The sequence below is a fragment of the Leopardus geoffroyi genome, chromosome E3, assembly GCF_018350155.1.
Source record: "Leopardus geoffroyi isolate Oge1 chromosome E3, O.geoffroyi_Oge1_pat1.0, whole genome shotgun sequence".
Classification (NCBI taxonomy): domain Eukaryota; kingdom Metazoa; phylum Chordata; class Mammalia; order Carnivora; family Felidae; genus Leopardus; species Leopardus geoffroyi.
The window spans coordinates 28,882,103-28,909,033 of record NC_059340.1 but is presented as its reverse complement, the minus strand read 5'-3'; the positions used below and the strand labels follow the sequence as shown (position 1 = coordinate 28,909,033).

Sequence of the window (26,931 nt, the reverse complement as noted above, 5' to 3'; positions counted from 1 at the left end):
CCCGTGAGGCAGTACTCCCCAAGTATTGGCTGAGCCCTGGCAGGGCAATGAATGAAGAGCTGGGCAGAGCCTTGAATGCCAAGCTCAAGAGTTTGGGCTTTACTGTAAGGGAAGCTGGGAGCAGGGGGAAGGTCTCAAGCAGGGGAATGTCATGCCCAAATAAAGATCACGGAAAACAGACTGGAGGTGACTAAATGGGAGGCTGGGGGCTCAGCTGGGGGCCTGGAGCAGTCTAGGAGGAGGCAGGAAGGAAATGCAAGTGGGAAATGTTTCCTAAGCATCTGTAAAATGGGACAATACTAGCACTTCTTCGTAGGGTCGTTGTCAGAGTAAAAGTGCACCTGATAATTGCTAGAACCCCGGGCAAACATTTCTGCAGCGCTTGCTGTGTGCCAGGCACCGTTCCCCGCAGTTTATATGTGTTAAGTCACCGAAACTTCACAAGAGCTCTGTGAGATTGACATTGTTATTTCCATTTTACAGATGGAAAAACTGAGGTCAAGACATGAAGTGACCTGCCCAGGGTCAGCCATGGCAAAGCCAGGAACTGAGCCCGTGCAGACTGGATCGCGTATGCGGAACATCCAGCACTCTGCCACAGCACTCACGTCGGAGGCAAAGAGAAAGAAGGCGGTCAGAGAGACGCCTCCTTACCCAGGACACCAAGGTGGGTGGGTGGTGGCATTCGCCAAGATGGCGGCAGGCCTGGGGGAGATGATCCTTTCAGTTAGGGCGTGGTGGGTCTTCAGAGTGGAGGGCCTGAAGTCGGGTGTGGAGGAAGCATTTGGTGCTCAGGGCCTAGACCCTGGGCACTGCCCACCCTGGGCCTGGCCCCCAGGAGGAGGAAGACGGGCCAGAGCCGCTCACCTTCTCTCCGGCTTGGATCTTGAAGGACACACCCCGAACGGCCAGTGGGAGCTCAGGTCTGTATCTCAGCCCAAAGTCCCGGAACTCGATCTGCCCCCGGTGAGGCCAGGGGGACCGGTCTGCACAGGTGGGTAGCCTCCAGGGCGCCTGGGACGGGAGAGGGGCACAGGGTCAAAGGAGCCGCTCTCTCTTTGAGCTTCAGTTTCCTCTTCTGTAAAATGGGCATATTTACTGCTATCTTACAGAGTCGTTGGGGGCATTGGAACATAGCAGAGCTATAAACAGGTGACCTCTGAGATTATAAAAATAATGATGGTATTGGCTACTCTATCTTTATTATTATTATTAGCCACTATTAATTGTCAAATAAGATTCTGTCTTCCTCTAGAAGGGGTAGAATAATATTCTCCCCTTTGTCTTTGTGAGGAGGGCAAGATTGTGCACGAGGGGGTCGTTAGCTGCTGTGTGCTCTTCCTGTGACCTTGAATAGGTCCTCGATCCCCTCGAGGTGAAAGGGGGCCCATCAGAGCCGTGGGCGCGTAGGGCCTGTCCACGGTGTGCCTGACACTAAGTGCTTTCTCGTGGGATCTCACCTGACCCCCCAGTACACCCGCACTGTTACCTTGCCATGTCACTCTTCCGTTATTGTCATCTTGCTGTGATGTGCCTAGAACATTGCTGTGATGTGTCTGTGATGTGGCCGTCATGTTGCTGTTCTGCTGCTACTGCACTGCTGTTACCTATGGTCCCCTGTCACTCAGAAGAATGACCTGCTTTGCCCAAGTGAAGAAGCAAAGGACCCAGGATTTCTCCTGGCTCCAGACCCCACGCTCTTAACCATTACTGTCGCCCTGGCTGCAACCCCAGGCCACAGTGGCAGGGGCTCTAAAGCCCGTAGCAGGCATGGACCTGGGTCCACACCCCCGTCCCCATCTTCCACCCATCACCTCCTTGGGCGTCTGGACATAGTCCTTCATCCGCTCTACCGACACGATGCTGCTCTCCAGGTCTGTCCAGCTGCGAACAACCCACTGCAGTGTCTGGGTCACCTGGGTGGGGGAAGACATCGCAGGCTTGCATCAGCCCCCCTGAGGCAGGGGCGGGAGGCAGAAGTGGGGACAGGTAAGGGGATGGGCTTTGACTGTCGTCACCAGGACCTTCCTTCAGTAGAACTGGAGTATGCAGAGTAGAAAGGAGCTTGTCCAACCCATCTTGATACGGGTGGGACGAGAGGACCAGAGAGGGTGTATGGCTCTCGCAAGGACACCCAGCAGGGCTGAGGCCCACTGACTTCCATTCTGAGAGCTTCTCTCCCCTGATTTCCCATCATTTTGCCTCAATGTAAAATGAGGATAATAATAGTATCCCTGATGGGGTTGTGGGCAGAATTAAATGGGTTAATATTTATAAAGCTGTTACAACAATTCACTAGAAGAATGCTACTTGCATATATATTTTTTCCTTCATAGATATCATGACCCAACATGACATATTATTAATAGTTAACAAAATTTAGCACTACCCTGGAAATGGACTCTATATACCTATCTCAACTAGGCTCTACAATGTCTGAAGTGAAGAGATTACTGCCCCATTTTCCGGATGAGCACACTGAGGCTCTGCGAGGGAAGACTCTTGCCCAAGGTCCAGGAAGGTCACCCCAGCTAAGCCTCTATATTTTCCTCACTGGTTGCTGGTTTGCACTGGGGTCCTTGAAGGTCCGACTGGCAGGGGTCTGTCTTGGGAGGCAGGTGTACCTGGAGGGCAGCGGAAACAGAGAAGCCCACGAGGCCGGCGCTAAGGTGGGCCTTGCTCAGCACAGCACACACGGCGGCTGCCAACACCAGCACGCTCCCCAGGAGCTCCAGGTTGGTAGCCAGCCACCTGCAAGGAGAGGCAGGTGAGAGCAGGGCGGGGGGAGGGCCTTGTCTGTAGGACTTGTTTCTCTGGGCACAAGGACTGGTCATCGTACCAAGCTGAGTCCCACAGGGGTCCCAGCAATGGTCTCCTCCACACCCCAGGCCCCACCCAAGCTCAGTGGGTGGGGGAAGTTGACGCTTTTGTCTTACCTGTGCCCAGCTCAGAGCCTGGCACACAGTAGGTGCTCAAGTAAAGTTTCGCCATGGTGCCGATTTTCCGTCCCTGGGCTATGCCCGGCTGTATCCCTTGGGGTCCCCCTGCCTGGACCTGACCTCCATCTTCATACGGCCAATATCATCTTCATGCACAGGTTGGGTTGGACGTCACCTCCTCCAAAAGCCTTCCTGGCCTGTTCCTCCCTTTCTAACACATCGCTCATAACTTCCTTCATAACACTTACCACTCTTAATAATTAAACGATTTAATCAGTCCTTGACCATCAGTCTCCACCAGTAGATTGTGAGCTCCGTGAGGGCGGCAACTCTGTCTCGTTCATGACTGTCCCCAGTACTTAGCACAGGACCCAGCACGTAGTAGGTGCTCAATGAATAATAAACTGAGTGGATAAATAGGCTCCTCCTTCTCTTGCATTCCTACTCCAACATTCATTCATTCATTCATTCATTCATTCAACAAACATATTGACCACCTACTATGTGTCATGTCTGCTGCAGGTGCTGGGGACACAGTGATCCAATTTAAGAATCTGTCTTCAGGGATCTCTGGGCTTTACTACATGGAGAATCTAGTCCTTCTAACAACCCCACAAAGCGGGGTATTGTTGTCCCCATTTGACAGATGAGGACACTGGGGCTCAGAAGAGTAAGGTACTTGCCAGAGTCCACTCACATGAAATTCTTAGAAGCCACATCACCCTGATGCATACCAGGAAGCATGAACCTTTTCCACTAGGTTATGGTGGTTTTCAACAAACCAACCAGCAAATGAATACGTAAGTTGCTTCCTAGACAGCTGATCTTGGGAGAGTCCCTTTGTTCTTGAAAGCCCAGTTTACCCATCTGTGGAATGAAGTAAAATCCGGCTCCTTACAGATGAGAGGATTAAATGAGATCTGCCATACAGACCATGGAAATCACTGGGCCTTCACATCGCGGGTGCTTTCTAAATGTTCATAAGGTCTTTCCTCCTTGGGCTAGGACCCCAGCAAGAGGCAGGGCAGGTCACCCAGAAGGCTTATGGGATTGAGATGCTGCCCACAGCCACATGGCCTGATAGCCTCAGCTGGCCAGGGACCTGGGGCATAAAGGAGAAAGGAATTCACACTTATTGAGCACCTACTGTGTGCTTGGCCCTCTCCGCACTGTGGCACCAGATTACCTGGATTCAGATCCTTACCCTGTGCGGCCCTGGGCAAGTTCCTAAATCTCTCTGTGCCTAAGATTCATCATCCATAAAACAGTCTCGGCCTCATGACTTGTTTTTAGGACTAAAAGAACAAATCCATGTAGAGCGCTCAGTACCGTGCTGAGCATATGGTAAGCATGTTACAAGCATTAGCTCTGAGTGTATTTATTTAATCCTCATAGCCACCCCATAAGTGACATCCCCCTTGACAAACGAGGCTCAGAGAGGTATGAAACCTGCCCAAGGTCACCCAGCTGGTAAGTCTCAGAGCTGGGATTTGAGCCCCTGTCCGTTTGTGCTCAAAGCCCGAGTATTCTTACTTAGTAATGAAAAGGCTGAGGATGCTTACGTAGCTGCTCTATCACCAAGGCAACAGAGGCTGGTCCAGCGGCCTGGCAACAGAGGCTTCCCTTCTGCTGACATCTGTACTTCCTGTCCACCTGCTGCTGAGGACTCCTCAGGCCAGACTTCATCTGCTCACGGCACGAGCCAAATGCACCCACGGGGTATAGCTTCAGCTTTATCCCTGACTTGCTGTGTGACTTTGGGCAGGCCGCTTGATCTCTCTGGCCACATAGCGTGACCCTACGTCTCACTCTCTGGGAACACAGATGTCTTGCAGGGTCTTGCCTGCCCCCATGCTTTTCCTACCTGTCAGCCACCAGCCGCGGGAAACTGACCCTCTGGCTTTCATCCACGTGCATGTCATTCTGAGCCACAAAGGGGCACTGGGCCTGGAAGGCTCTGACCACTGTGATGCCCTGGAACGTGTCGGCCACGTGGGAACACACGAACGAGTGCCTGGCTGACTCGAGGCGTCTGAGCTGGCATAAGCTAGCCACGTACAGGCTCTGAAGTGGGACAGGTGGGGAGGGGAGAATTCACAGACACAGAGAGGTAGTTTGAGACGCACAGGGAGCCTCAAGTACAGGGTTTCAGACGAGGCTCTGTTACCAGCTTGCTGTGGGACCTTGGGCTAGTTGATTCCCCTCTCTGGGCTCTATTTTCCCTGCAGAATCAGAGTTACATGGTTCTTTTTAAGAAGAACCCAGAGGGCCGCCTGGGTGGCTCCGTCAGTTAAGCGTCCGGTTTCGGCTCAGGTCATGATCTAGTGGTTCACGAGTTCAAGCCCTGCGTCAGGCTCTGTGCTGACAGCTCAGAGCCTGGAGCCTGCTTCTCATTCTGTGTCTCCCTCTCTCTCTGCCCCTCCCCCGTTCATGCTCTGTCTCTCTCTGTCCCAAAAATAAATAAACGTTGAAAAAAAAAAAAAAAATTTAAAAAAAAAAAAAAAAAAAAAAAAAAAAGAAGAACCCAGAGGGCCGCCTGGGTGGCTCCGTCAGTTAAGCGTCCGGTTTCGGCTCAGGTCATGATCTAGTGGTTCACGAGTTCAAGCCCTGCGTCAGGCTCTGTGCTGACAGCTCAGAGCCTGGAGCCTGCTTCTGATTCTGTGTCTCCCTATCTCTCTCTCTGCCCCTCCCCTGTTCATACTGCCTCTCTCTCCTTCAAAAGTAAAAAAAAAAAACAAAACATGAAAAAAATTAAAAAAGAAGAACCCAGGAAGCTGCAAAACCCTCCAGTGCCCCATCCCAGAACTATTAAATCAGAATCTCTGGTGGTACCACCTTGGCCTTGGTAGTTTTCAAAAACCTTCTGGGCGATTCTAACGTACAGCCAGGACTGAGAAACCACTCATCTAGTGTGAATGTCTCATTCCCAGCCCTAAAGCCAACTGCTTCACTTAGGGCCAGTCATTGTGGGAACAAAACCATAAAGGACAAGGAAGGCAGTCGGCCAAGTGGAATCCGCTCACTTAACTGGAGGTTACCTGCCCAGTGCTGGGAACATAACAATGCCCAAATGATCCGTGGGGTTATTTGCTCTGACGCCACAAGCTGTGTGCCAGCCAGAAGGATATGCATCTGCTGAACAGCCAGCCAGGCTGTGTGCCAGCCTCTTTACAAACAGTATTTATTAATGTGAGGTGGGCACTGGTTACAGGTGAGAAAACCTGAGGCCCAGAGGGATCAAGTGGCTGGTCCAGGCCTCTCCAGCAAGCAAGTGGCAGGGCCCGGATTCAAATCCACCTCCGTCCGACCCTTAAGCTGTCCCTCCCCAGGTCAAGAAGACATCGAGAAGACAGTGGTGGCTGTGGTTCTTGTCTGACTACCGTGTTTTTTTCTCTTCTATTTCTGATTACCTGGGGTGGAGGTGGAGGGTAGAGTTCAAACGTGGGACCCGATCACGGAGGACGTAGCCTCACGCAGCCTAGCCAGTCAGAGTGTGCTAACCCTCTGGTCACTGTGATTCGCTCAGGGATGAACACGGGCTCCCAAACAGGCCAGTCAAATCTTCCCTGGGACTGACCTATGAATGAGGAGCTGGAGTAAAAGTTACTTTGGGTTGGACTTGCTGAGGTGGGATGCTGTGAGTATAGGGTTGTCAGGGGCCATCAGACCCATCAGACCCTAGAAAGACAGTGCATCCAAAATCAGGCCACGCAGAGCTAAAGCCAGTGGTTTTTAAACATTAGTATGCATCAGAATTATCTGGAGGGTTTGCTGAAACCCACATTTCTGGGCTCCATTTCTACTGTGACTTGAGAGTCAGTAGTTCCTGGGTGGGGCCTGAGAACGTGCATTTCTCACTAGCTCCCAGGTGGTCCTGACGCTGCTGGTCTGAGATGGCACTTTGAGACCCCCTGAGCAAAGATATGGAGAGAGTGACCGCATCCTGGTGATAACCGGCTCCTTGCGCTTTAGGGACGTAAGACGTTAATTTCTGTCCTTTTGTTTAAGCTAATTTCAGTTGGTCTCCAGCTCTGGCAACTGAAAGAGTCCAACCTAATACAACACTTGGAGACCTTGCAATGCCTCCTTGGTTTCTAGATAATTGGAGAACAGGAAGCTGATTTCAGCAGCAGCAGCAGGACAAAATGTAAGATATTAAGAACTTAGACACGGACATTCGGGAGACAGTGTTGAGTGTAGGTGTTAGAAGTAAACTGTGGTGTCTCTGCCTCTGGGAATTCTTCTAGGGGTTCTTCCACTGTGAAGAGCCTCTTACGCTGAATCCTGTCCAGAGACAGGAAACTGGCTGAGGTGACCCAAGCTGGCCCCAGGGACCTCCCCAGTCTCTCCGTACCTGAAACCCAGCATAGAGGACCAGCAACGGCAGGAAGGCGACAATAGCCAGAGGGGTGGTCACCGTCACCACCAGGCTGACCTCCAGCAGTCCAAAGGCATAAATCAGCAAGGACCGGAGTTTGTCTGGGATGTCCACATCTACTGTGTCTGTTTCCTTAGAGAAGCGATTCAGCAAGTTCCCGATGGGCGTCCGCTCAAAGAAGCCGATGGGACACTGTGCCACATCCCACAGAAGCCTCTGGAAAAGCAGTCTGGATGCCCGGATTCCTGCCAGGAGCACCATGGCCATGGAGGCAAACAGCCCAATGGCTGGGGAGAGAGCGGGTGTCAGAGCGTGAGAGCCGAGACCCCCCTCCCCCAACTACCCCATGATGGCCATCTTATGCTTTGGCCGTCGTGAGTGTCCCCTGATGGAACCACCCTGCAGTGGGTTGAACAGTGTGCCTCCCCACCCTGCAAACTCGTGTCCATCCGGAATCTCGGAATGTGACCTTATTTGGAAACACGTTCTTTGTGGCCGTTTTCAGTGAAAGATCTTAAGGTGGTAACACCCTGGATTTAGGATGCCTTCTAAATCCAATAGCTCCCGTCCTTACAAGAAGAGAAGACATCCGGAGACAGAGACGAAGGTGATATGAAGGCAGAGGCACAGGATGGGGGCATATGCAAGCCAAGGATTGGAGACCCCCAACAGAAGCTAGGAGACAGGCATGGGACTGTCGCTCCCTCAAAGCCTCCAGGAGGAACCACTCCTGCCGACAGCTTGTCTTTGGGCTGCTGGCTTCAGGACGCTGAGAGATGAAGTGTCTGTTGTTCTAAGCTACCAAGTTTGTGGTAACTTCTGTCAGCCCTAGGAAACTAATATACCCCCTTTCTCTCAGTGCCCATCTATGTGCCTGGAATGGGGCTGACTTCACTCCGTTTCTGAGGTGGGGCAAACTGTCTCTGGCCCATCCAAACCACTGCAGTTGGTCTGTCCCCACCCAAGTCCTCAGCTACCCCAACATCTGGGGGCCAAGGTTCTGCACTTGCTGAGGAGTCTGGCACAGACTCTGAAGATCCCAGGAAGGGAGGGATGTGTCCTGCCCCCCACTCCTTCCAGCCTTATCTAAAGGATGCAGGTCTGCGCTTGGGCCCAGGATGTTTGCACAGATGTCCAGAAAGGACAGGGATGGGCAGGCCAGGGAGCCCTGAGCACCTCAGATGGGGCCAGGAGGGTGGAGGGTGAGGAAGGTGGGCGAGGGGTACCTTGGAGGCAGCCCAGGAGCCCGAAGATCCAGCCACGCAGAGCCGCCTGGGTCTGTCGCCCGTCCACAGTGGGGTCGTCGGCCCACAGGCTCAGCCAGTAGCCACAGCAGAAGGAGGCCACTTGCTGGCAGAGGAAGAGGAACAGTGCATAGAGGCACAGTGGGGCACCCACAGCCCGTAGGTAGGTCAGGTACCTGGTGGCCCTCACCTGTAGCACAGGTAGGGGGGATGGGGGCAGAGAGAGGCCCCGGAGGGAAAGGAAAGAAGAAAAGACCAGGTGAGGCTCTCAACGGGGCAGATGGAACCACGGTGCAGACCTTACCTGTGCTCTCTCAGTTCCTACCACCTGGAGCACCAGGTCTCCTACAGGCCCCACCTAGCCTCAAGACCCCCTTCCTCTGCAGAACCCTCCAAAGGCCAGTGGGAGCTTTAAAGCTGTGGCACTTTCTGGCTTTGGAGTGATTTATTGAACACATACTACAGGACAGGCATGTGTCTCTACCCCCATCATAACTCCCACCTGACAGATAAGGAAAGAAAGGCACAAAGAGGTTAAGACACCTGCCAAGGTCCAGCTGCCATAAATCTGAAGTTCTTCACCTGGCTGCAGCCAGAGTGAACTTCTGGAAACATCATCCTGACCCTATCTTGCTGTTGCTGACCTGCTCATGGCTTTCTCTTGCTCTCAGAAGAAATTCTCACCTTCTAGTCTGTCTCTCTGACCTTATCTCCTACTCACTATCTGCTGGTCTCATGGGATTTCTTTCTTTTCTCTGGTGCCCCAAACTCCTTCCCACCTCAGAGCCTTTGCACCTGCTGTTCCCTCTGCCTGGAATGCTCTCCCCCCTCCTCTGTCAGCTGCTGGTTCCTTACTTTAGGGCTCAGCTCAAGCATCACCCATTAGGGCATCTTAATCCAAGCAGGCTCGTGACCCTCAGTTGGTTGGCCTCCATCTCATTTCCCTTCTTTATTTTTTTATCATTATCTGATATTACCTTGCTCATTAGCCTAATTATTTGCTGACTGTCTCCCCCCACTAGTGTGCAACATCCACCAAAGTAGAGACATTGCCTGCATGTAGTGGGGGTTCTGTAAATGTTTTTTGGGTGGATGAGTAGGTGGATGGTTGGGTGGGATGATGGGTAGTTGAGTGAATGAAAGGGTAGATGGGTGGATGGATAAATAAATGAGTGAGTCTATAGAAGAGAAGATGAACAGATGAGTGGATGGATGGGTTCTGGATGGTTAAGTGGGTGGATGGATGGATAGATGGATAAGTGGGTGGATGAGTGGACAGATGGAAGGTGGGTAGATGGATGGGTGGGTGGATGGGTGGACAGGTGGAAGGTGGGTAGATGGATGGGTGGAAAAGTGGGTGGGTGGATGGGTGGGTGGAATGGATGGATGGATGGATGGAAGATGGGTAGATGGATGGATGGGTGGATAAGTAGGTAGATGGATGAACAGATGGAAGGTGGGTGGATGGGTGGATAGATGGAAGGTGGGTAGATGGATGGGTGGAAAAGTGGGTGGATGGATGGGTGGATGGAAGGTGGGTAGATGGATGGGTGGATAAGTGGGTGGATGGATGGATAGATGGATAAGTGGGTGGATGAGTAGATAGATGGAAGGTGGGTAGATGGATGGGTGGGTGGATAAGTGGATGGATGAATGGATGGATGGAAGATGGGTAGATGGATGGATGGGTGGATGGGTGGATAAGTGGGTGGATGGATGGATAGATGGATAAGTGGGTGGATGAGTGGACAGATGGAAGGTGGGTAGATGGATGGGTGGAAAAGTGGGTGGATGGATGGGTGGATGGAAGGTGGGTAGATGGATGGGTGGATAAGTGGGTGGATGGATGGGTGGATGGAAGGTGGGTAGATGGATGGGTAGATAAGTGGGTGGATGGATGGATAGATGGATAAGTTGGTGGATGGATGGATAGATGGATAAGTAGGTGGATGAGTAGATAGATGGAAGGTGGGTAGATGGATGGGTGGGTGGATAAGTGGATGGATGAATGGATGGATGGAAGATGGGTAGATGGATGGGTGGGTGGATGGGTGGATAAGTGGGTGGAAGGATGAATAGATGGAAGATGGGTAGATGGATGGGTGAATGGATAAGTGGGTGGATGGATGGATGGAAGATGGGTGGATGGATGGATGGTAGGTGGATGGATGAATGGCTGGATGAGTGAATGGGTGAGAGGGTAGGTGAGATGGATAGATGAGTGAGTAGATGGGTAGGTGGCTGGATGGGTGAGTAGGATGGATGGGGTGGGTGGTGAATAAATGGAAAAGTAGGCAGACAGAGGAATGAAAAAGTAGGTAGGTGGAAGGAGGGGTGGACAAAGCATCATAAAAGAAAAGAAATAGTACAAACTTTAGATTCTGACTGACCTAGGTTTAAGTCCCAGGTTGCTTGCTCTGAGCAACCTTGATTTAAGTCCCTTGCTAGCTCTGAGAACGCAGACAAACTCTTTAAGACCTCAGTTTCTTCATTTCTAAAATGGAGCTGTCACCATCTAATTTTGGGGTGGTTGTGAGCATTAAGAAACGTGAAGTGTCCAGAGTCCAACATGGCACACAGTAGGTGGCCGGTAAAGTGAGTCTCCCCCCTGCCTCCCTGCCCAGCACTGTATCTGATGGGAGGTCTTGGGCCCCGGGGAGTGCGTAGCTGTAGCAGTGGACGTAGAGGGGAGGGAGCAGCTGGTGGTTACCCTGCCATACTGGATGCCATCCTCTCCTGTTGACCATCCTGCCCACTCTGGATCATCCAGGGGAGCCCCTGGCTGGGCCTCTGAAGTGGCTCTGTCCTTCTCAGAGACCAACAACTTCATGGACCTGTCACTGAGAGGAAATGAAGACTAATCAGCATCTCTGTCCAGGGGGTGTGTGAGCACCCAACCCTCATGGCCACTGGGAGCCGGTGACCTCTGACATACACTCTTCACTCATTCATTCCTTCGCTCACTCATACAACCAGCATATGGAGCACCACGGGGCATCGCGCTCCGTCCTCCCTCCACGGTGCCCAGCTAAATGCCATCTCCTTCCCCAGAGGCGAGCAAGCCTGTTCTCCCGATGCTGTTTCATTGAATGAACTTATTTAGTCAACTTTGGGACCTGGTTTTCAGAGTTTTCCTTTTGGCCTAAGCGTTGCTACGGTCATTTTGCCCCTGCTGTTTACCCTCAGATCTGTTAGTCCACCTTGGAAGAGTGTCAGTTTTGTGCAATTCAAATGTCGAGGACTTCTTGTATCTTCCTTTTGTCTGCGGATGAGGGGGCTGCCTTAAACTTAAATGTGAATTGCCATCTGGTGACTGTGAAACCGTGGGCAGCTGACGTATCCTGTCTGTGCCTCAGTTTCCTCAGCTGTAAAATGGGGTTAGTCTATGTCAGTCTGTCTAGCTACCAATCATCCACTCATCCATCATTCATCAATCCATCATCTATCTATATATCCATCTATGTATCTCTCTCTCTCTGCCTACCTGCCTACCTGCCTATATCATCTATCTGATCTTGGGATTATTGTGCACAGTGAGGACAAGTGGGATTGCCCAGTGTAAGACCCAGGAGTGCTCGGGGTGGCTACCTGGCATGGAGAGGAGCTGTGCTCAGCCTCTACATTCCCCAGGGACCAAGGACCCTCACAGTACCCCAGGAGTCCCCCAACAACTGTCACCTAAGCTCGTACTGTGTCCACTGCCCAGTGGTCTGCTGTTGACAAAGTCACTTTCCATAAAAAGGGCGAGTACCAGGTGGCAAGGTTCCAGGGCTGCAGACAGCCCCACAATGAGTCCAGCTATGGCCTGTCTAGAAGGGGCTGGGGACGAGGGGACAGCAGGCCTCCTGGTGAACCCCCACGCGTGTGTTCTGGCCTGTAACAAGTGATCCCACGCGTGTAGACTCAAGCCCTTTGTGTAGCAAGCCTGAAAAAGCATGACGAACGACGGGGCTGGGCTCATCATTAACAGCTATGGTGAGGATCTTTCGCTGGCACCAGCCCTGCCCCTCTCTGGCAATGAGACAACCTAACAAACTTCAGGGCATTCATCATATTTGAGGGCAAACTGGTCCTGCTATGAACTGGCCACATGAGGACTTAACCACTTTGGCCCATTGAAGATCAAACGGCTTTCGGCTGGTCTGGCCCCCAGAGCGGGCACTCAGCAGCTGTGAGGTCCAGAATGGTTCTGGCCGCCCTGACCTGCCCACGCTGCGGGTGCTGACCCAGCAATGCTTTTACAGCCTCAGCCTGCGCCCTCCCCACGCTCAGCACCGCGGCGGACTCACCTCTCGGGTCCACCCTCGGGCCTCCCACTTCCGGCGGGGTCTCTGGGGTCCTTGGCATCAGTCGTGAGTTCTGTTTCTGCAAGGTCAAAGGAGTCTTGTCGTGTGATGGGGGGCCAGTAATCGGGGTCCAAACGCGGGCATTGACACCCACCGGCTGTATGGCCTTAACTTGTCTGAGCATCTGTTTCCCATGATCTGGCTCCTGCAACGTCTCTCAATCCTCCCTGGGTTCTTCTGGGACCATTACTCATTGAATCACTCATTCGTGCGCTCATTCACTTAGCAAATATAATTGCGCACCTGCTATGAACTTGGGGCTGGAAAACAGTAGCAAACACTGCACATGGCAAACCTCTCTGGTGTCCCCCGACAGCCTTGCATGAGCAGTTTCTTGTACCTGGAATGTTCTTTTCTAGGCAACTCGCACCCAACCTCAGGGGTCACCTTCCTCAGGAAGGACCCTGCCTCTGACCATCCTCCAGGTTGGGCAGGCCCCATCTTCGAGCTCCAGGATGATGATACTGCGAGTTGACGCTTAGGACTCTTACCAGGGTGAGCCCCTGTTCTGTGCAACAGATGTTTTCAGAAAAGGCAGAGCCTTTTCTGGGGGCACCTGGCTGTGGGTCCTTGCTTTTCCATGGTGGTGGGGGTTGGGGGAGAGCCAGGGGCGGGGGAGCAGCCTACAGCCTACTGATGAAAAAGCACATGCTCTGGAGTCAAGTTGCTTGGGTTCAAATCCCAGCACTGCCACCTATAAGCCATGTAAACTTGGGCTAGTTCCTTCACTTCTGGGCCTCAGTTTTCTCACCTGTTAAATGGACATAATTACAGCACTGACCTCACAGAGGCACCGCGATGATTAAATGAGCTAATGTATGTGAGGTGCCACGGGGGTCCTTATCACCCACTATGGGTGAGCTTGGATCAGTGACGTCACTTCCAACGCGTTATCGTTTTTCCAGAAGGCATGGTATTTTCTGGTTATTAGAAGCCCTGGCTGGCGTGTTGTGGGCCTTCTGGCCTCTAGCCACCAAATGACCATTTGCTCAGCCTCTGCAGCAGTTAGGACTTGAACACTCCAGATTTGAACACACCCAAGTTCTAATGTTGTGACCTCAGAAAAAGTACTTGCCTTTGCCCCAGTTTGTTCATTAGTAAAATGGCAACCAAAAGGGCACATGCCTCATAAGACAGATCCAATGAACTTAGCACTCTCCTTGGCTCACAGAAGGTGTCGCTCGCTCTAACTGGGGGGTTGGGTGGCCTCTTCAGAGAGCTGTCTGCTTCCAGACCTGGGCTCCCAGGAAGGGTGTGGCCAGAGCCTTCCAGGCATGCCCGTGGGATCCTTGGAGCCTTCTCCTCAAGCGGGGGCAGGATCCCGGCAACAGAGAACCAGCAAAGCCCAGCCCGTACCTCCATCTCCTCTATCTCCTGGTCTTCTGGCTGCATCCAGAAGGCCCACCAGGGCCCCCTTCCTGCGTAGAAGCTCCTGGTAGGAACCCATCTCTGCAATGGCTCCGTTTTCCAGCACCACGATCCAATCAGCCTGGGGCAGGACGTGGAGTGCGTGGGTCACGAGAATCCGTGTCTGGGAAAAGAAGGGGTAGAGGTTACCCTGGTGTGTTTGACCAGTCATCCAGAGCTGGGGGCTTAGGGGCAGGCAGCGTCCTGGGACTGTGTGTGGGAGGAGCTCCCCTTCTTGCCCTCCCGCCCTCTCTCTCTATGTTCCGGTGGAGAAATAGAGGGGCTCCTTCAACCTGTGTCTTGAAACAAGAAGACACAGGGCTTCCCTGAACCTGGCCAGTGACCTGAGTACGGCTGGGGTAGTTTAACCGTGGACCCATGAGCAAGAAATAACTGCTGTTGCAAGCCACAGAGATCAGGGGGTGTTTGTTAGGCAGCATTGTCAGAGCAAAAGCTGACCACTATAAAGAGGAAACTGGACTTGAGGAGAGGGTTGGGTTAGGACTTCCCCTGCCTTTGCCCTGTGAACTTTGACACGTTTTCCCAAACGTACTGTTCCCTGGAGCAGCCCGTCGGGCCCAATGACCTGGTTGAAGACCTGCTGGCCGACGTGGGCATCCAGGGCCGCCAGGGGGTCATCCAGCAGATACACAGCGGCCTTCCTGTACACAGCCCGGGCCAGGCTCAGTCGCTGCTTCTGGCCCCCGGAGAGATTCATGCCCTGTGGCCACAGGAGAGGAACAGGGGCCTGGGTGGACGTCATGCTCATCAGAGTGAGGGCCAGCTCCCAGGTTCGAACACTTGCTCTCGAACCAGCATCCCCACCAGCCTCCACCCCGCATCGCCTGTCCCCTTCCAGCCAAGCTGCCTGGGGGAAGCGACCTTCTCTCCTCCGGCTCACTTCTCCTTGAGTCTGGCTTCTCTTCTCGCTTCTCCACCGTATGATACTGCCTTCCTCAGGACACCAGTCATTTCTCTGGTTGCCCAACCTTATTTTCTTTTTTTCTTTCTTTCTCTTTTTCTTTCTTTCTTTCTTTCTTTCTTTCTTTCTTTCTTTCTTTCTTTCTTTCTTTCTTTCTTTCTTTCTTTCTTTTTTCTTTCTTTCTTTCTTTCTTTCTTTCTTTCTTTCTTTCTTTCTTTTTCTCTTTCTTTCTTTCCTTCCTTCCTCTCTCTCTCTCCTTTTCTTTTCTTTTTCTCTTCCTTTCTTCCACTCCACTCCACTCATATGTTCCACATGGCTACTACACCCAGTGTCCTAGGCTCTGGGGATACCATAATGAACAAAACCCAGTCCCTGCTCTCATGGATCTTGCACTCTAATGAGGGTAGGGTGGGAGACATGTAATTAATAAACAAGTCAAATCTATCACCTATCAGAAGATGTTATGTGCTATGAAGAATTAAGCAGAATTAACGTGTATGTTGTACCAGCATGAACAGGGTTGCTGTGCTGGGGGTGGCAGTCAGGTAAAGCCTCTCCACTAAGGGGACGTTTGGGTTGAGACCCGATGGGAGTGAGGGATGAACCACGTGGATCCCCGGCAGAGAGAAGAGCACCTCAGGGTGGGAGCATGCTTTGGGTGTGTAATGAACATATGGAGATCCATGTGGCTGGAGTGAAACAGGAAAGGGGGAGCATGATAGGATGGGGCTGGAGAGATGAGTGGGGCCAAACCTTGAGAAGACTTGTTGTGGACTATCAGGACTTTGGCTTTGACTCTGAGAGAGATGGGAAGACCTTGGAAGATTCCCAAGCAGAGAAAGGATGAGGTCTGACTTAGGCATGAACAGAATCCCTTTGGCTGCCGCACTGGGCTTAAGCTATCAGGCGTGACAACAGAAGAAAGCACGGCAGCCACGTAGGGGGGAATTGATGGTGGATGATGCCAGGACACTCTGGGTCCTCTTTGAAGGCGGACTCAACAGGATTTGCTGATGGATTAGACGTATGGGTGTATGAAACAGAGGAGAACCATGAATGATACCAAGGTTTGGGATCCGAGCTCTGGAGGGATGCAGCTCCCATCACCGGGGATGGGGGTGGGCAAGTTTTGGGAGCGCACATGTCTGGTTCAGGATGTCACAGGTGGTCACAGAGGGAGGGCAGTAAGTACTCCTTCTTTCTGAAACACACTCTCCCTTGGCCTCCAGGACACCCATCCTCCTCCCTGGACACTCCTTGTCAGCCGCTCTTTACAGCTCAGGCCACACAGGGACTCTTCCAGACCCTGTCCTGGGCCCTTTCCTCTTCTCTCTGGAAACCCACTCATTTCCTTAATGGCAGCTCCTAGTTTTTCACTCTCAACTGCCTAATCCGGAGGCTAGCAAACTTTTTCTGTAAGGGGCCAGACAGGAACTATGTTAACCCTGGTCTCTGCTCCTGTCATGCAAAAGCAGCCATGGACCGCCATTAAATGAATGGGCGTCACTGTATTCCCATAAGACCTCATTTACAAAAACACGTGACGGACTGGACTTGACCTGTGGGTCATCGTTTGCTGACCCCTGCCCAATCTGTAGCTCCAGATGCATATATCCTGTCTATTGGACATCTCTGCCCCAGACCCTTTGGTGAATCCCAGAAAGGAAAAGCTATTTGACCAATGTCACCCAGAAAAGCAGGGCAGGGCAGGACAGGAGCCCAGGTCTCCTCACTCCTAGTCGCTGAGAGCCCTCGCCTCCAAACCCTGCCACATGTCTCTGCCTTGGTCTCTATTTTCAATCATTCACTCGTTAACAACTATTTATTGAGCATTTATTACATGTTTGGCCCTGAACTAAACTCGCTTCGTCTGTCCCACTTTGCTGCTTCCTTGTGTCCTCTTTGTCCCTCCCACCACACGGCCCACATGCCAGGGAGACAAATGGCCCAGAGCTCCGATGCCTTCCTGCCACAAGAAGGCCCCGAGACCCTCACCTGCTCCCCAATTTTGGTGTGGACCCCTGCAGGGAAGCTGCACACGTCTGGCCACAGGGCACAGGCCTCCAGGACCCTCTCCAGCCACATCGGGTCCAGCTCCTGCCTGAAGCACACATTCTCGACCACGGATGTGTTCTGGACCCAGGCCTCCTGGGGCACGTAAGCCACGGAACCCTAAAATACAACGCACTTCGGTCATCAAAAGGCAGATAGGGATGGAGGTAGGAGCGATTTGGGGGAAGTAGGAGGAGCGGGGAGGAGCAGAGAGGAGTGAGCAGGAGAGGGGAGGAGGGGAAAGGAGTGGGGGGGTCCGGGAGGGAGGTGGGGAGAGGGACATTGTGACAGGCAGGGGGCAGCCTCACCTTGATGGTCACCGATCCCTCCACCTTTGACAGCTCCCCAAGGAGGGCAGAGAGCAGAGAGGACTTCCCTGCCCCCACTGCACCAACAACCGCCAGCAGATGACCCTGGGGCACAGTGAGGTTTATCCTGGCAACACAGGAGGGGAGATATGTCCCTGGGCAGGGCCCAGCCTGAGTCCGCGTGGAATTGGTGAACCCCGACAGAGCCAGCCTTTCCTGTTGGCGACTCATGCAGAGGTCACTGTGGGTAAGTGTGGAGCTGTCCTTCTCTCTCACAGTCCTTGTCCGGCTATTTAAGCGGCCACCTTGCCCCACACACGTGCACATGCACACACACACGTGCCGTCACACAAGCACACACGTGCATTACACCGCACACTCATGCACACTCCTGCAGTCATACAAACGCACACCCTTAGCATACCACACGTACCACATACACGTGCAGCCACAGACGTGTGTGCGCACACTCACGTGTATGCACAAGTGCACACACATTCACACACACGTTCTAGTGCACATGTGCACACACGCTCATGCCTGCATGTGCACACGTGCGTGCACACACCTGCTTCCACATATGCACACACACACACACACACACACACACTCACACGTTCAGTTTATTGTGGCAGGAGGGTCTAACCAGCCTTGCCTCTTATCCAGGGTATTACAGTAGGCTCTTCACCACTCTCCCTGCTTCTGCCCTTGCCCTCCACCCCTGCTCATGTGCTGTAGCCCATCTTCCACCCCGTGGCCAGAAGGACCCATTAAAACCCGTTAAAAGTGGGATCATGATGCCTCCTCGCTGAAGCCTCCAGCGGTTCCCATGTCACTCAGGATAAAAGGTAAAGCGTCCCGACAATTCACCAAGTACGTCCGACCTCCCACTGCTCTGTCCCTTAGCCACTCGGCCTCAGCCACGCTGACCTCCTGCTTCTTTTCAAAGACAGTAGGACAGTGGTTCTCAAGTAGGAGGCACTGTGCCCCTCCCCAAGTGTCATTTATCACCCCTGGTGGGTGGTTGCTGCTAGAAGCTAGTGGGCAGATACTGGGGGTCCTGCTAACCATCCTCCAATGCATAGCACAGCCCCTACGACAAAGAATTCTGCAGTCCTCAATGTCAATAGTGCTGACGTGGAGAAACCTTGGTCTAGGCACACTCCTGCCTCAGGACCTTTGTACTTGCTGTCCCTACCACTAGAAAGCTCTTCTTCCAGACACCCGCAGGGCTCATTCCTTCTCTTTATTATGACCTCACTACACATGCCCCTCCCTCGACATCACACCCTTACCCTTTCTCATTTGTGTGCCCCCACCACGTCGGCCCCAAGAAAGCAGGGCCCTTGCGGTTTCCTTCACTCTGTCCCCAGAGCCTACAGCAGGGGCTGGCACATAGCAAACGTTTAATAAATACTACGAGGGGAGTGAATGGCAGTCGACATGAATACCGCCCAGGATATTTTCTTCTTATAGAGTTTTGGGGCTGGCTGGGGTTTTCTGCCACAAAGACCCCACCAAAAGTGGGGGCTGCAGGTGGCAATGACCTGGGAGCTAACAGAGAAGAGAGAGAAGCAGATATGGCTGACGGGGTCTTGGGGGGCCTGTCCGCTAGGCCTCCCTTGGTGTCATCTTGGCCAGCGTGGGGAGCGGGGACCAGGGAGGTGTTCCCTCCCCGACCGGGGAGGCTGATTCACCGTTCCTCCACCCCCAGGAGTCTTGCTTCCCCCAAACTCTCTGCCAGGGCTGGTCCCAACCTCCCTGACAACAGCGGCGTGGGCGAGCCCACCCTCCAGCCCCTCTCCCGCCCCGCCCCCCCCGCCCCGCGGGAAGCCTGCACCGTCTCTCACACAGGACACCGCGGCGGCTCCCGCATCGTCCTCCTGACCCCGGGAAGGCAGTTTGCGGAGAAGCCATGCTGTACCTGTGCAGGCAGAGGGTGCCTTCTCGGGACCAGGCGAAGGTGCCGTCGTGCACGCTGATGCACGTGTCCCCAGCAGCTGGAGGGCAAACCCAGACAACCCGTGCTTGGAGAACCTCATCACACAAGGGTGCCCGTAATCTCTCCGCCTTTATTTCCCAGCTCGACGAACACGTCACCGTGTTTGTCTCCCCGGACTTCCCGCACGAGGGTGAGGACCTGGGCTGTTAGAGGGTTGGCTGCTGTAACCCAGACTGACACGCCATCAGTGGGCACGGGTAGCCACTGAATGACCGGCAGAAAGTGTCACCATGCCCGTTTCCACGTTGCATGGCTGGTGACCTCATCTGCGCGTGCCATCCTGTCACCAGCGGCCCCAGCTGGGACCCTGGCTTTTGGTCGATGGACTGCGGGAACCGCTCCTCTTGTCCCTCCCATCCCTCTCCTGCTGAACTCTGCACTCACAGCGTCTGGAGGGACTTGAGTCCACAGCCCCAGGGTCAACTTCTTCCAGGCAGAGGAAGGCGGCCAGACGGTCCAAGGACACCCGGGCCTGGGGAAACCAAAGCCTCAGGTCACTGGTGCCCAAAGAGCAAAAAACGAACTTGGGCTTCAGGTGCCTGGTGCCTCGGGATGTGGAAAACCTTCCGGTCTCCCAAGCCTGATGCATTTGCAAAGCTTTAGCACAAGGCTTTCCAGGTCATGGGAAGCTGTGCACACGGAGGTGGTGACGACGATGACGGTGGTGACCTCCCGTCTCCTCACCCCTAATTAGCATAGTAGGGACACTTGGGCTGCCATTCTGCAGATCAGACCCCAGAAGGAGATGGTGGCTTTTCCAAGGGGGTCATCAGACCATTATTGGAATTGGTTCCAGACTCTGTCCACCTAGGGGAACCCTCTCTGCTCTCAGCCCTAAAACCATCTCTGGGAACTAAGGAGGTGGCATTTGAATAGGGACACCTCAGGGCGCCTGGCTGGCTCAGTTAAGCGTTCAGCTTCAGCTCAGGTTGTGATCTGGTGGCTCGTGAGTTCAAGCCTCGCATCAGGCTCTCTGCTAACATTGCAGAGCCTGCTTGGGATTCTCTGTCTTTCTTTCTCCCTCTGCCCATCCCCAGTATGCACTTTTTCTCTGTCTCAAGAATAAGTTAAAACATCAAAAAAAAAAAAAAATTAAATAGAGATGTCTCAGGGAGGCAAGTTACTCTCATTTCTACCACACCAAGGTGGCACAGTGTGAGCAGAGACAGGGAAGAGAATGGAAATAAAAACACTTTACGTAATAAGAGAACAGTGATTACTGCCCATTCCTTGTATCCTCTGCCCCTCCCGGCCTCTCCCTCCCTCCCCTGTTGGTCCTGTGGGCAGTGTGGGGATGCACAGAGGCAGGGCACTGCCTGCTACACCCCTGCGGGTCTCTGCCCAGATGGCCTCCCCGCCCCACCGCCTCACCCGGACCACGGAGTCGATGGAGAAGGGCAGGTAACCCTGAGCCTTGTTGAGGATATTGAGAACCACGAGAGTCACAAAAGCTTTCTCAGCGTCCATGGCATTCTCCTCAGCCACCAGCGAATGAACAGCAAACACCGCCAGTGCAACCTGGGGACACACGGGCAGTGACAATGAGCTGAGGGCACAACCCAGGAACCTGAGCAGGCGTCTCCAGGGGCCTGTTTGGCCAAGCCTTGCCACGTTGGAATGTTCCCGCCCGTCTGGTTCTCACCCTAAATTCTGCTACCCGCCCCAGTTCTCACTCCTGGTTCACAAAGCTGTGTTTCTCTGAAAAAATACAACCGTATTAGTGAAAGGAGGTGTGTGTGCAATCCCTGTTCTAGGACCAGAAACTCTTGGTTCCAGGCATCTGGGGACACTGCAGCATGCGGTGTGGGTAGGGTTTGGGGGGGTTCTAGGCATGGGTGGGACTTGTGAGTCTAGAAATTCTTGGAGATGACCCTGAAGTTGCACGTATCAGCAGCGCTCGAGAACCTTGGGGGTTGGGGGCATTTGTGGCTCTAGATGTCACGAGGGGGTAGTTCAGTTCTAGGTGCCACTTGGTGATGATATGATGGTCCCTTAGTGTGCTGACCACTCTACATGATGCCCACTGTGATGGTGGCTCGGTGTGATGGTGACTCAGTGACCCTATCCGGGGAGCTCTCATGGCTGTAAGCAATGCTACTTGTGTTTCTCAGCGATGACAGTGTTGGCAACTCCAGATCGTCCCCGGGGCGGGGGGGTGGGGGGTGGTGTCTAATCCTTCTGGAAATAAGTGATTAAGGCCCACCTGCCACCAGCCTTGAATATTTTATGAAGAGTTGGATTATTTATTTATGCAGCAGTGAGTTACCGTAGGTTTGTTTGCAACCCCGCATGGACTGAAGTCACGGCTGGCCGAGCTTTAGGAAGGCTAATCTGGCAGCAGTTTGTGAAATAAATTGGAGGACAGGACGGTGCCCAGTGTGCGTGGATGTGGGGAAGGGGGCCCCTGCTGCCATCTGACAGCCGGCATCAGTGTGGACCAGGGGTGCTACCTGAGCAGAACCTGCCCCTGTTGCCTCCTCCCCATGCCAGAAGCAGCAACAGTTCAGACGCTGGAACCTTCTACAGGAGAATGACAGACCTTGTTAGCCACTACCAGCTTCAGAATCAGCTAACTCAGCACAAAGCAAGGATCCCTGACTGGGAAGGATCCAGGAAAGGTATGTTTGCACGGACAGCGTGGTCTGCAAAGAAAGGCTCCAGGATCTGGGGGGGCGCGGAGGGGGGAGTTCTGCCTACCTCATCCCCTCCCCAGGATTCCCTCCCTCCGTCCATGCTCTGCAGAGAGATCAGAGTGACCTCACCAGAAATGTGGACACTTGGAAGGACACCAGAGACACAGAGAAGAGGAGGCTGGAGGTCCTCAAGGCACCCAGCTCCTGGCCCCGGATGTGCAGGACTCTTTCTAGAAAGGCTCCCTCCCAGCCGTGGGACTTGACCATCTTCATGTTTCTGATGACGCAGCTGGTGAGCCGTGCCCGAGAATCTTTCTGCCTCATGTGCTCCTCCTGGTACCAGAGGGAAGAAGAGGGGAAGAGGTCAGGGAAATGTCTAGAATTCTCCTCCCCCCAAACCATCACACCCCACCTTCAGCAAATGCCCTTGATTCCACAGCAGGTCCCAGGCTGTCTGCCTCTCAGTATCGCTGTACCCACAGTCCTGGCCCAAGTCACTGTCATCTTGTCCCTGGGCCCCCACAGGCTCCTTCTCCCTCCTGTCCCCCAGCTTCTGCCCTCATTGTGGGCCAGAGATGATGGGAAGCTCCCTCAGACCAGGGAGGAGGTGGGAGAGGTGGAGCCCTGAACCAGCCTGGGTGTGGTGCCACAGGGAAGGCTTCCTGGAGGTGGGAGTGACCGTGAGCTTCGATGAGCAGGTGCTGGGTGTGCAAATGGGTGGGTGAGGTGGACGAAGGAAGGCGGAGGGGACAGCACGACCCAGAGGCAGGCAGCGTGGTCGGGGGGGGGGGTGCTACGGAAGGGAGGTGGGCTGCACCACGTCGGGACTTGGGGGTCAGGCAGAGGAGTCGGGGGCCCCTGTGTCCCACTAAGGAGGGGCATTGTCACCGGGGCAGGTGTGGACAGTGTCTTAGAGGAGGCCAAACAGGAGGCTGGAGAAACAGTCTATGTGAGACCTTTCTTCCTCCCTCCCTCCCTCCTCCTGAGTGCCAAGCACTGTTCTAGAAGCTGAGACTGCATCAGTGCATATTCCCTGCTGCCGGGAAGCTTTCAGTCCGAAGAGAGAGAGGAGCCAGGTGCATCTGGCAAACGGGCAGGCCAAGTTGCCGAACAGGTGCATATGGAGGGGAGGGGCGTGTTGCTGATGTAACCGGGGGTCTGTGAGGGGTTGGGGTGGCGGGGGCAGGGATGTCTGGGGGTGAAGGTGTTCCAGGCAGAGAGCACCATAGGAGCAAAGGCCCTGAGTGGGGCTTGAGGGTCGGGGAGGGCAGAGGGGGAGTGGGGTTGGAGCTTGAGGGTCAGGGGAGGGCAGAGGGGGAGTGGGGTTGGAGCTTGAGGGTCAGGGGAGGGCAGAGGGGGAGTGGGGTGAGCCAGGCCAGAGGGGCAGAAGGTGAGGCAGATCACAGCTGGCCACCAAGGGTCTCGGCTCTGACTCTGGGGGACATGCGAGCCACTGTGGTTCTGAGCAGAGAGGGTTGACGAGGGCAGGAGCAGGAGCGCCCAGTGAGGGTGGGACTGGGCCAACATTCCGGATGCATCTGCTGAGGGACGGTGTGTGAGAACAAGAGAGGCGTCCGAGTTGACCCATGGTTGGCTTGTGGCCCAGACGCTGGAGGCGTGTGACAGCCATCCACGGGGCTGGGGGCACCGGGAGGAAGGCAGGGCTCTGAGTGACCGGAAAGGCTCATGCCACCAGGCCCTCCGTCCCCTCCTCATCTCCCCATACCTGCACCAGCGACAGTCCCGTGACCTGCAGGCTCCCCGCCCTGCTTCCCGCCCAGGGTGCGCCTTCTCCCAAATGTCAGACCTGATGCTGTTTCCTCTTCTTGGTGATGAAGAAATTCAGAGGGAGGAGGCTCAGGAAGACAGCAATGGCAGTGAGGGCAGAGGGTCCTAGAAGCTGGAGACAGAGAGGGTGGGAGGTCACAAGACGCCTCCAGGAGCCCGGCTGAAGACACCGAGGGATTTGGTCAGACCTGGGTCCTAAGGCAGGGCATCCCAGGGAAGCTGGCGAGGGCAGCCAGCTGACACTTGCTGAGGACACTCATGCAAATTACCTAACCTCCCTAAGCAGCAGTGTCCTCATCTGTGAAAGGGACATCCAGCATTGCCCGTCACCTAGAGTAAGTGCCCGTGTCATACAGTCGTTATCCTAGGTCTTCATTTCACCCCTGACAAGGTTGCCAGATTTAGCCAAAAAACATAGGATGCCTCGGCAAGTACGAATTTCAGATGAAACAGCAAATGGCCTTTTGGTATAAGTATGTCCCATGCTATATTTGGGATATACTTATCCTAAGAAATTATTCGGTTTCTCGGGGCGCCTGGGTGGCGCAGTCGGTTAAGCGTCCGACTTCAGCCAGGTCACGATCTCGCAGTCCGTGGGTTCGAGCCCCGCGTCAGGCTCTGGGCTGATGGCTCAGAGCCTGGAGCCTGTTTCTGATTCTGTGTCTCCCTCTCTCTCTGCCCCTCCCCCGTTCATGCTCTGTCTCTCTCCCAAAAATAAATAAACGTTGAAAAAAAAAATTCTTAAAAAAGCAATTATTCGGTTTCTCTAAAAGTCATATTTAACCGGACAGCCTGTATTTTGTCTGACAGCCCTACCCCCACCAGCTTTGTGACTTTGGGACAGTTATGTTCCCTCTTGGCTTTGGTTCCCCCCCCCTCTATTTTTTTTGTTGGGGGGAGAGTGCAAGCGGGGGAAAAGCAGAGAGGGGAGACAGAGGATCCAAAGCGGGCTCTGTGCTGACAGGCTGACAGCAGAAAGCCCGATGTGGGGCTCGAACTCAAGTACTGCAAGATCATGACCTGAGCCGAAGGCAGAGGCTTAACCAACTGAGCCACAGAGGCGCCCCTGCTTTGGTGCAAATGTGGAGCTGGGGGTGGGGGAGATGATTTCTAAGTGGTTGTGACTGTTTGAGATTCCTCCCGCACCATTTGGGCCCAGTCTCTAGACAAGCCCCACCCCTCTTCAGTCTGTGGCCCTGTTTCCCCTCTCAGCTTTTAAGAACACGATTTTGGGGGCGCCTGGGTGGCGCAGTCGGTTAAGCGTCCGACTTCAGCCAGGTCACGATCTCGCGGTCCGTGAGTTCGAGCCCCGCGTCGGGCTCTGGGCGGATGGCTCAGAGCCTGGAGCCTGTTTCCGATTCTGTGTCTCCCTCTCTCTCTGCCCCTCCCCCGTTCATGCTCTGTCTCTCTCTGTCCCAAAAATAAATAAACGTTGAAAAAAAAAATTAAAAAAAAAAATAATAATAACACGATTTTGTAATCTCCTTGACCACAGAGCAAGCCTGTTTGTTTCATTTATGCAGCAATCGCGCCACCCAGTGGCCAAGTGGAGAAGTGCCCGGAAGGCAAACCAGCCCACCGCCAGGATTGGGAAAGTACTCAAAGAAAGGTGAAAGGAAGGTTAAGCTTTCTCTAGCAAAAATAGTATCATTTGGAGAAAAATGCTACAGATGCTAACTGTGGCAACTTCAATGTCTGCCCCCCCCCCAGCCGGGCCAGGATTTCAGGGTGACCTTCTGATGTTAGGGACCGTCTGCCAAAAGACCAGGAGGGTGATGGGTGGGTCTTCTGCAGATTTGCTGCGGTCAGGGGTCTGCCCCTTTAATGGCTCTGCATTTTCCCAGGAGTCCTTCGTCCCCCTCCCTCTTCCTACGTGTGCCCACTGCATGCTGGGCCCTGGCTACAAGGCGGCCAGTCAGAAAGGGTGCTGGCCCCGTGTCCCGTAGGGTAGGGGCAGTAGGCGTAGATCTACAGTCACCGTGACGACACCCACTGGATGGTACTTGGGACCACTCTATGCTCGCTCACTGTCGCTATGCCGCTGATACACCTGCCAGGGGCCTGTGAACTGTGGCACACCTGCCAGAGGTAGACGAAGCAGATGATGATCCAGATAATCGGCAGCCACAGCCCGTTAAGGTAGATGACGCTCTCGGTCAGCCGCTGCACGTCCACGGACACCAGGTTGACCACGTCACCCACCGTGCTGGCTTTTCTGGAGGCGCTGGACAGGACCAGGACCTGGGCGGGGCGGGAGGATGGAGACCTGAGCCAGAGGGAAGGACGGGACGAGTGGGGTGGAGGAGGGCAGGGAGGCCCAAAGCACAGACAGAGCAGGAGCACAGCCGCCTGGCCGGTCTGGGGTCTAAGCTGGTCTGCCCTTGCTGGCAGAGGCAGGTCTCTTCCCTATCTAGCCTCAGTTCACTCGTCTGTAAAGCGGGCTAGTGAATCTCCTGAGCCAACCTCCCAGGGCCGTCGTGAGAATTTGGAGAGATGACCAAAGAAAAAAATCCTCTGACATCCCTAAAACACTGTTGTGGTAAGTTAGTAGCACAATATATAAAACCCTTGGGTTCATGATGATACTGGGGATCGTTTCCTGAATTCCAACCTGCCCCAGGCACTGTGCTAAATGAACAGGGTCACCGTTTTCTGTGATGGGGCCCAACCCGCAACCAGATGGACTAGGTGCTGCCATATCTCATTCAGTCTACAATGCTATGGACGAATCGCTCTGTTTTTGTGTCACTAAGGGCAAAAAAAGTAAATGCGATTAAATTAAGACACATGATATACATCTTGATTTCAGAAGGGTTAAAAAAAAAGTGAGACTGGGATCAATGAAGTGCAGAATTGCTAACCCCGCTTTACAGCCAAGGAAACTGAGGCACAGAGAAGTTGACCAACTTACC

At 53.8% G+C, this 26,931-nt stretch overlaps 1 protein-coding gene and 2 long non-coding RNA genes across 10 annotated transcripts in view; 2 read left to right on the top strand and 1 right to left on the bottom strand.

Annotated features, from left to right (window-relative positions):
- Positions 1–26,931, bottom strand: part of ABCC6 (ATP binding cassette subfamily C member 6) — a 53,046-nt gene that overhangs the window by 5,539 nt on the left and 20,576 nt on the right. For 6 of the 7 annotated variants that reach the window (XM_045460244.1, XM_045460247.1, XM_045460245.1 and 3 more), the window contains 18 exons: positions 26,099–26,260; positions 24,039–24,131; positions 22,361–22,564; positions 20,970–21,116; positions 19,983–20,070; positions 19,521–19,596; positions 17,597–17,723; positions 17,232–17,408; positions 14,868–15,035; positions 14,264–14,438; positions 12,851–12,926; positions 11,272–11,401; positions 8,544–8,751; positions 7,294–7,604; positions 4,804–5,003; positions 2,625–2,751; positions 1,815–1,916; positions 868–1,014 (listed from right to left, as the gene is read on the bottom strand). In XM_045460244.1, coding sequence (XP_045316200.1) covers positions 868–1,014; positions 1,815–1,916; positions 2,625–2,751; positions 4,804–5,003; positions 7,294–7,604; positions 8,544–8,751; positions 11,272–11,401; positions 12,851–12,926; positions 14,264–14,438; positions 14,868–15,035; positions 17,232–17,408; positions 17,597–17,723; positions 19,521–19,596; positions 19,983–20,070; positions 20,970–21,116; positions 22,361–22,564; positions 24,039–24,131; positions 26,099–26,260 — 2,718 coding nt within the window. Of the gene's footprint in view, positions 1–450; positions 760–867; positions 1,015–1,814; positions 1,917–2,624; positions 2,752–4,803; positions 5,004–7,293; positions 7,605–8,543; positions 8,752–11,271; positions 11,402–12,850; positions 12,927–14,263; positions 14,439–14,867; positions 15,036–17,231; positions 17,409–17,596; positions 17,724–19,520; positions 19,597–19,982; positions 20,071–20,969; positions 21,117–22,360; positions 22,565–24,038; positions 24,132–26,098; positions 26,261–26,931 lie in introns of those variants that run through there. The other variant, XM_045460248.1, reaches the window with a different exon arrangement.
- Positions 506–7,374, top strand: LOC123588889. The gene is made up of 4 exons (XR_006708061.1): positions 506–667; positions 2,425–2,767; positions 6,948–7,086; positions 7,187–7,374. It is a non-coding gene; the product is annotated as an uncharacterized LOC123588889 (long non-coding RNA).
- LOC123588888 lies at positions 17,733–26,801 on the top strand. Of its 2 annotated transcripts, XR_006708059.1 has the most exons (6): positions 17,733–17,843; positions 18,335–18,444; positions 22,089–22,216; positions 22,341–22,523; positions 23,226–23,345; positions 25,543–26,801. It is a non-coding gene; the product is annotated as an uncharacterized LOC123588888 (long non-coding RNA). The 2 variants fall into 2 exon arrangements; XR_006708060.1 differs by lacking the exons at positions 17,733–17,843; positions 18,335–18,444 and adding an exon at positions 21,581–21,682.